Here is a 9,175-nt window from a genome sequence, read left to right as displayed (position 1 = left end):
TCCAGGTATATTATATATTACGTATGTGGTTAATACTTAATCTCTCTCTCTCTCTCTCTCTCTCGACTTGATTTGACCTTTAACACATTGATCTCCTTAGAGCCACACGCTGTGCATGGTCCAACACCCAACCCCACTACCCCTCTTGACTACGATAACTGCGTCGCCAGGGAATCCCCAAAATTCCCCTGTGACTACTATACCCACAGGCCAGGGAATATAAATATATCCCTGTGACTATAGATCGACTCACGTGCCAGGAAACATACCCCTGTGACTACGAATTAATAAAGTACATTGAAGAAATGGAAAGACAATCAGATGACAAACAGCCAACAACGCCACCTCCCCTTTCTATATATGTTAATGAAGTATTTCGACCTATAAACCAGGAAGAATCTAATAATAGTGATAGTAGCATCAGTAGTAGCATCAGTAGTAGTATCAGTCTAAATGATGTTGATGTTAATAATCTTTTAGAAATCAATAACTTCAGTAGTAAGAGATTTAATAAGATTGTAAATAGCTACCTCATGTTTGAAGAGGATAATATAATTAAATTATATTTTGTAAATGTAATGAAAATGTTGGTTGATAATAGTAGTAATATTAATAACGTTATTTTAAAATATTTCATTTATGTTTTAAGTCTTTATTGTATTTCTATGTATTATTTTTACAATATTTATAACATTTTTAGTGTTATATCTTTAAAAGTAGTAACTAGAGATGATGTGAATTTTTTTAAAATGTTTCAAAACAAAAATATACAAACATTTAAGTATATTTGTAAGAGTCAAGATAAAATTAACATTCTGATAAATAGTCCTATTCTGTCCCTCAACAAAAACATTTACAATAGTTTATGCCATATAATGTTTATTGTAAAATTTAGAGGTCAATATATTAGCGACATGTACAACCAAATGTTGTTTACAATATCAACAAAAATAGTTGAAGGGGAAAATGGACTTTATTTTTTTCAAAATTTGGAGTGTGATAAATTTAATATCGAAAGATGGAATCCGGATAAACTATTTCAGTTATAATCAGCTTTATTATAAAGATTCCTGCCTTTTCGGAGGAATTTCAGTATTATCTTCATTCTTTCTCTTTTGTGAAATAAATTGTGGACGGTGGCTAAATAATGGAACCTGATTACTTTTTACTCTAATTATTTGTGAATTAATATTTTCATTGTTTACTTCTGGGAAATAGACTATACCGTCATCATCCAGAAAAATTCCATTTTCTTTATCATATTTAAGATCTACAGTGAGTTCATTTTTATGCTTAATTTTAATTATTTTGTTTTTATATATATATATATGTCCATCTGTTTTAACCCGGTTAATAAATTCTTTAATGTTGGGATGTGTCATTTGATAATAACAATTTTCAAACTGTATATATATTAGAAATATATATAAATAATTATAAAATAGTACCACACATTTTATCCAAATCACTTTGGTCAAAATTACTTTTTCCAAGACATAGAAAGTATGGTGCTAATTCAATCATACAAGGAGAACACACACTTAAATACTTACGATGATCACCCACAAAATTACTTGGTTTACGCCAATTAAACCGAAATGATATCTTGGCTGTACGATAATTACATAGAGTGCAGGATGTTGTTTGTAATTCTATTTTATTAGCCTGAGACATTAAAAAAACAAAACCTTTAAATGTATCATTTCTAAATGATGATACACTCAGTCCTGCAATTATCACATCGATTCCACAACCTTGACATACATGAACAAATTCAGTTAAATTTTCTGGATAAAACAAATGAGCATCGTCGATAAAAATAGTATCAAAGTGAAGAATATAGTCTTTATAATCTAAGTAAGTTTCACTCCGGATTTGGATTTCAGTCGGAATTATTGATCGACATTTTATTTGTTTTAATTGTACACATCTAGGCAAAATCAAAATGGTTTTATTTTTATTTTCTCTGCAATGTGTTTCAGTAAGTTGCAAAAGTCGAGACGATTTTCCTGAGGCCATTAAACCAGTAATAACTGTCAAAGTGCCCTCTCGGTTTTCGTGTTTATTAAACAAACTGACAATAGTTTTGTATTTATCCAAAACCAATGACTCTCTATGGTGGTGGTCTTTAGAAATATTTTCAGGGGAGTTTTGTATTCCCCAAACCTCTTTTATTGATGTTCCATTGAATGAGTAATCCAAATAGGTATATGGAATTCGATTATATGAAATGGGATGTTCCTTAATTATTTCATCCATGTGGCTAACATCAAAATCCAACAAAGTCTCATCAAACTTATATATAAGCAATGTTTTTCTAACATCTTTCAATGTAAGAGAACCTGTCAAAATAGAATTTAGTATTGATTCACTTAGATTACAAAGAAGTATAATATGGGCATTGCGAAATTCAGATTCCAAATGACCATATTCCTCATCCTCATGCTCCATTGGATCATATATCCAGCTAGGGGATACCGCATTTGCAGTTAGACGAATATCATACTTAAGTTGCACACAATTGGAACCCATACACAAACTGTAAATCTTAACTTGGGGTATGTCCAAAAAACATTTGTCAGCATAATAAATAATTTCTTTTCCTAGTCTGTCTATTAATTCAATTGGAGATGTAATAAGGGTGGATGTTACGGACCCTGATCCAGCGTCCAATCTCTAAACAGTGACGGCCGCGCCATCTGTGGGTCAGCTCCCGAAACCGCCTCCAAACCGACGACGTGTACTAGCTACGAGGGCCAGTTTCCAGCCCCGTTCAGCGCTCAACGCCGCCGCCGCTGACCTCTGGTGAGGTGGTGCTCAGACTACAACGCCGTCTATGGAGTGGATATGTCGGGCGTTTGTGTCTGAGCCTGTAAGTGTGGTGTTTTAGTGTCCCTGTTATTGATGACGTGTCTGCTTACAGAGCCGACCTGGGACCACTGTGTTGAAGGTGAAGTCAGTCTACCCGAGGCAGCCAGTCTCCATACAGTGAAGTTTGCTGCAGCTTTTGTGACGTCGTCCCCCCGGAAGAACACTGTGGTGTGTTAGCCTGCCATTGGAGTGGCAGTTAAAGGATTTACCCGGGACCGACGGTTGGAGACGATAATCCACTGGGGTATTGAGGACAGGAGGGTGATTGGTGATATCACACGAGACTCCTGTCTAGGGCGTACCCCTTTTATCGTTCGTGGAGTGGCCGTACCAGCCTTGGTGGCTCAGTACCTGCCAGCAGACCTGCTGGACGTGTGGTTGACGGCCTCCACGACGATGCCCCCAGTGGACCTGTGTTGTGGCTGACCTGTGGCCAGGGTAGACTCGGCGTTCTCAGAGGACACGTCTTGAGGCCACGAAGAAAGCACCGCGGACTCAGCACCTAGCTTCTTGATCAAGAGTCTTCAGCAGAAGACTAGATTGTGCATAATCCCCTTGTTAAGTGTTAATACCCCTCCCCCTTGTGTACGTTTTACTTTTATATATTTAAACGGTGATGGTTATATTATATTATATTAAGTTCTTACCTTTCTTTCCCTACTCCCTTTAAGTTACTTGCGTCACGGATCACATCCCTTGATAGCCTCTACTGGCTTCGGGCCGGATATATATATCTTCCTCTAACTACATCAGAGTAAGAACCCCGTTGCGTCCCGAGAGGGCCGTAACATAATTGGCATCCCCAGCGGGATCCGTCCCCTTGTTAAGTATGTTTGACAGGGGTGGTGAAGTGGCGTAATCCCTGTATATAATTCCCCCTGTGTGACGATTGTGACGTTATACGTCCTGTGCGGTGCTCAGAGTGACTAAGCGCGATATTGTGCAGTGCGGTGCTCGCTGTGATTAAGCGATTAAGTGCAATATTGACTAGTGCGGTGCTCAGTGATTTAGTGTAATATTGTAGAGCGAAGTGTTCGCTTGGACTCAGTGCAATATTGTAGAGCGAAGTGTTCGCTTGGACTCAGTGCAATATTGGGTAGTGCGGTGCCCGAAGTGATTACGTGCAATATTGGCAAGTGCAGTGTTTGGTGCGATAAAGTGCAATATTGACGTAGAACAGTGCTCGGTGCGTTAAGTGCCAACGTGTAAACGGTGTGTTAAGTGCTCGTTAAGTGTTCCATCTGTGACAATGGCAGACAAAGCTACCATCGATGATCTGGACGAGGTTCAGGCTTTTCTGAACAGAGAAGATTGTCTTGCCAGATTAAAATATCTGAGTAAACCAGAGCTTGTACTAGTGAGCGCCTACCTGGAGATCAAGATCCGTGCCAGTGATTCCCGTGTGGAGATCTTGTCCAAGGTACACCGGCACCTGAAGGCAGAAGAGAAACAGGAAGGCGAGACTCCTAGTACAAAGGAAAGTGCAGACATAGCTTCCACGGAAAAGGAAGATAAGGGCAGCGACGTTGACAGTGATGCAGGCGAGCTTAATATCAGCTTCCTAACAGTCAAGATGCGTGCCCTAGAGATCAATCGTGAAATAGAATGGAAGAAATTAGAAATGGAACGAGAGAGACAAGATAAAGAATTAGAGATGAGACGTTTAGAATTAGAAGAAAGGAAAGCAGAGAGAGAGAGAGAAGAGAAACGAGAAAGAGAAAGAGAAGAACGAGAAAGAGAAGAGAGAAGAGAGAGAGAAGAACGAGAAAGAGAAGAGAAACGAGAGAGAGAAGAACGAGAACGAGAGAGAGAAGAACGAGAAAGAGAAGAGAAACGAGAGAGAGAAGAACGAGAAAGGGAAGAGAGACGAGAGAGCGAAGAACGAGAGCGAGAAAGGGAGGAAAGAGAGAGACAACATGAACTAGAAGTATTGCGATTAGGCGGTGGTCGGAGGCAAACAACGGACACCAGTAGCTTCGATCCGGTACGCAACATCAAAATGGTCCCCAAATTCCATGAGAAGGAGGTGTCAAAATTCTTTGCAGCCTTCGAGAAAGTCGCTGCCTCTTTGGAGTGGCCAAGGGAGAATTGGGCCATCATGATACAGTCAGTCTTGACTGGGAAGGCCCAAATTGCCTACTCTACGTTATCCCTTGACGACTCCAGCGATTATGACAAGGTGAAGAAAGTTGTGCTCATGGCTTACCAATTGGTACCTGAGGCTTATAGGCAAAAGTTCAGAAACCTGAAGAAGACCTCAGAGCACACTTTTACCGAATTCGCCACGATCAAGGAGCGACTTTTCCAGGAATGGTGTACCTCTCGGAAGGTGGAGACCAAGGAAGACCTCGAGCAGCTGATTCTGCTGGAGGACTTCAAGGATTGTTTGACTGGAGACTTGAAGACGTACCTAGAGGAACAGCAGGTAGAGACCTTGAGTGCAGCAGCCACAATGGCTGAGGAATACATCCTGACTCATAGGCCATCTGCTAGGTACGTCCCGAAGACCTATTCAAGATATCCAGCCAAACATAAACCGGAAGATAGAACTGCCCCTCGTAGTGCCGCCAAGTCAACCTCGGATAGTCCCCGGAGGTTTAGTCCGAAGAGAGATGTATTGTGTTGGACCTGCGGTAAGAGAGGACATATTGCTGCGAAGTGTCGTAGCAGTTCAGGTAATAATCCCCGTAGGAAAGTCATGCTGATGAACAGTATAGTACCACCGACATCCACCCAAGAGAAGAGGAAAGGATTGTTCGCCCCATATACCTCCCAAGGATATGTAGCCAGTGGCCTTGCAAGTACGCCTGTGGTAATACTTAGAGACAGTGGAGCGGCCCAGTCTCTAATTCTGGAAACATCATTACCCGAAGGTATATCGGCGGATGAGATGCAGAAGGTAATCCTGGGTGGATTCCCTTCAACCTTGTGCGTTGCCCCATTGGTACAAGTACATCTAGACTCTCAGCACTTCAAAGGTGAGTGTCGGTTGGCCGTGGTGGATAGTCTTCCCATAGAGGGAATTGACGTAATATTAGCCAATGACTTAGCCCTAGGATTGTTACCCAACTGTCCCCTGGTAGTGGATATTCCAGGACGTGAAGAGACCAGTCCCATCGCAGCAGTGCAAACCAGGTCTCAGGCGCACCTCCATGCACCACTAGATCTAAACACTTTGTTTAACTCTCCTCCTATCCCGCAGGTTACAAGTAGCCATACACCAGTCCCACCAGTCCAGATGCCGGTTCCCGAACGCTGGACTCGAGCCCAGCTGATAGAGGAACAGAAGAAGGACCCTCAGGTACGGAAGTTGGCCGACACCGTAGACTCTCCTACGAAAGGAGGGGATCTATATGTGTGGTCAAGTGGTGTACTGTGTCGCCGGCATCCTCCGAAATACCCCCAGTCAAGGGCGGTAGGTGATCAGATAGTCGTCCCAGCCGTGTTCAGATCTAAGCTGTTAGAAACAGCCCATGCTAATAGATTTGCTGGACATGGTGGGATCTCTAAGACTTTCCACCGCCTAGCCAAAGGTTTCTACTGGCCGCATATGAAGGAGGACGTACGTCATTTCTGCAAGACCTGCCATGCCTGCCAAGTGGCCGGAAAAGCAAACCAGCCTGTCCCCAAAGCCCCTTTATACCCCATTCCATCAATAGGTGAGCCCTTCGAACACCTCATCTTGGATATAGTAGGCCCTCTTCCACCGGCTACCTCAGGGGTGAAGTATTTGCTAACAATACTAGATCGGGTTAGTAGGTACCCAGAAGCGATCCCCCTTAAAACCATCACAGCTAAGGTTTTGGTGAAACAACTGCTCTGGTTCATCTCGCGATACGGTCTTCCCAAGACCATTCAGACGGACCAGGGGTCTAATTTCATGTCCCATTTGTTTCGCCAACAGATCGCCGACCTGGGAATTCGACAGGTTACCTCTAGTGCCTACCATCCCGAGTCTCAAGGAGCTTTGGAACGTTTTCACCAGACGTTGAAGGGTATGCTTCGGAAGTTTTGCTACGACAGGCAGAATAAGTGGGTTGAAGAACTGCCCTACCTCCTATTTGCGGTAAGATCAGTGCCCAATGAATCCCTAGGAATCTCCCCATTCGAGATGATCTTTGGTCACTCAGTAAGAGGTCCCTTAGAGGTGGCACGAGACCATTGGCTGGACGCAGAAACCAACGAGGATATTGTGGACTGGTTGTCTACCAATAAAGGACGGCTGTTCTCAGCCTGGGAGATGGCTACAAGGACCTTAGAAAGTACACAAAGAACTATCAAGAGCAGGTATGATAGGAGAACCAAGCAGAGGGAGTTCAAAGTAGGAGATCTGGTTTTAGTATGTACTCCTACAATAACTGGGAGCTTGAGCGCCAGATTCGTAGGTCCCTACCCGGTTGTAAAGAAGGTTACTAACCTCAATTACCTTCTTAGTACTCCAGACCGCCGTAAGAAAGAAACTCTGGTTCATGTTAATATGATCAAGAAATACGAGGGGCGGGATACACTCCCCGTAACCTTAGTGACCACTAATGACGACATTGAGGAGGAAGAGGAGGTGTTGACTAACTCAGACATTCTGTTAAACTTGCAGGCAAAGTTGACACACGTGGCCGAAGGACATCAATCATCATTGCTGCAGATGATCCGGCAATACAAGCCTATCTTCAACGATGTTCCAGGGTTAACATCTGTCTTGAGGCATGATGTCGAGCTGGAGGAAGGAGTCCGACCTATAAAGCAACATCCGTACCGTCTCAACCCACTGAAGAAACGAGTAGTGAAAGAGGAGGTAGATTATATGCTGAAACACCATCTAATAGCCCCGAGCTCGAGCCCATGGTCATCCCCAATACTACTAGTGCCCAAACCTGGTAAGAAATACCGTCTTTGTATTGATTATCGCCAGGTGAATAAGGTCACAGTAGCAGATACTTACCCTCTCCCCAGAGTAGAGGAATGTCTGGATGCCATAGGTAGAGCCCGGTACCTGACGAAATTTGATCTGTTCAAAGGCTATTGGCAAGTTCCCCTCACGGAAAAGGCCAAACCCATATCAGCATTTGTAACTCCCGATGGGCTGTTTGAATGTCAGGTGATGCCATTCGGGATGAAAAACGCAGCCTCCACTTTCCAGAGACTGATGGGTACTGTGTTGCGTGACGTGGAAAACACCTTAGTCTACATCGATGATGTATTAATATATGATGTAGATTGGCAGGATCATCTGCGTCACATAGAGGATTTCTTCAAGGCCATGCTCCAGTCAGGATTGGTGGTCAATCTGCATAAATCGGAGTTTGCCAGAACCTCTGTCGTCTTCCTAGGTCATAAAGTTGGAGGAGGATGGATTGCGCCGAAGGCCAGCAAGATCGAGGCAATAGTCCAGTATCCTACGCCAGCTACCAGGAAGGACATCTTGCGTTTCCTTGGTATGGCTGGGTTTTATCGTAAGTTTGTCCCTAATTTTTCCTCCATCGCCGTCCCCCTGACCAATCTATTGAAGAAAGGGGTAAAGTTAATATGGAATGAGAATTGCCAGGAGGCATTCGAGAGTCTCAAAGCAATTCTGATCTCTGCTCCAATCCTCAGGTCCCCGAGTTTTGAGGATAGATTCATCCTGACGGTCGACGCCTCTGACTATGGCCTGGGCTCCGTTTTATCCCAGACGGACGAGAAGGGGGTGGAACACCCGGTGGCCTATCATTCTAAGAAGTTCACCCCCAGCCAGCTTAATTACTCGGTCATAGAAAAGGAAACGTTGGCCTTAATTAATTCCGTCCAGCACTTCGAGGTATATTTAACAAGCAATGGCCATCCTATATTAGTACGGACCGACCATAACCCTCTGAAGTTCCTGGCTCAATTTAAGCAAAAGAACCTCAGGCTCACCAGATGGAGTCTACATTTGCAGCAATATCCCCTCCAGATTGAACACATAAAAGGGGTGGACAACGTGGTAGCTGACGCATTATCTCGTATCTAGATCCACGTACTAATTTGGTTTGTCTTCTCTTTTTATAGGAACCCAAACCAAATTCTTTTGGTGGGGAGGTGTTACGGACCCTGATCCAGCGTCCAATCTCTAAACAGTGACGGCCGCGCCATCTGTGGGTCAGCTCCCGAAACCGCCTCCAAACCGACGACGTGTACTAGCTACGAGGGCCAGTTTCCAGCCCCGTTCAGCGCTCAACGCCGCCGCCGCTGACCTCTGGTGAGGTGGTGCTCAGACTACAACGCCGTCTATGGAGTGGATATGTCGGGCGTTTGTGTCTGAGCCTGTAAGTGTGGTGTTTTAGTGTCC

General features: G+C 43.8%; 1 protein-coding gene across 1 annotated transcript; it reads left to right on the top strand.

Annotated features, from left to right (window-relative positions):
* Window positions 1-5,323: 5,323 nt before the first annotated feature.
* LOC138360895 (uncharacterized) lies at window positions 5,324-8,857 on the top strand. The gene has a single exon (XM_069320403.1). The coding sequence runs from the start codon at window positions 5,324-5,326 to the stop codon at window positions 8,855-8,857; it is 3,534 nt and encodes a 1,177-aa protein (XP_069176504.1).
* The last annotated feature ends 318 nt before the right edge of the window (window positions 8,858-9,175 follow it).

This window comes from Procambarus clarkii, unplaced genomic scaffold (assembly GCF_040958095.1).
Source record: "Procambarus clarkii isolate CNS0578487 unplaced genomic scaffold, FALCON_Pclarkii_2.0 HiC_scaffold_128, whole genome shotgun sequence".
Classification (NCBI taxonomy): domain Eukaryota; kingdom Metazoa; phylum Arthropoda; class Malacostraca; order Decapoda; family Cambaridae; genus Procambarus; species Procambarus clarkii.
Note: the sequence above shows the minus strand (reverse complement) of the source record. Positions and strands in the feature narration are given on the sequence as shown.

What these genes read in the sequence shown, in the direction of transcription:
- LOC138360895 (XM_069320403.1), top strand. Translation starts at nt 5,324, where the DNA reads ATGGCTGAGGAATACATCCTGACTCATAGGCCATCTGCTAGGTACGTC.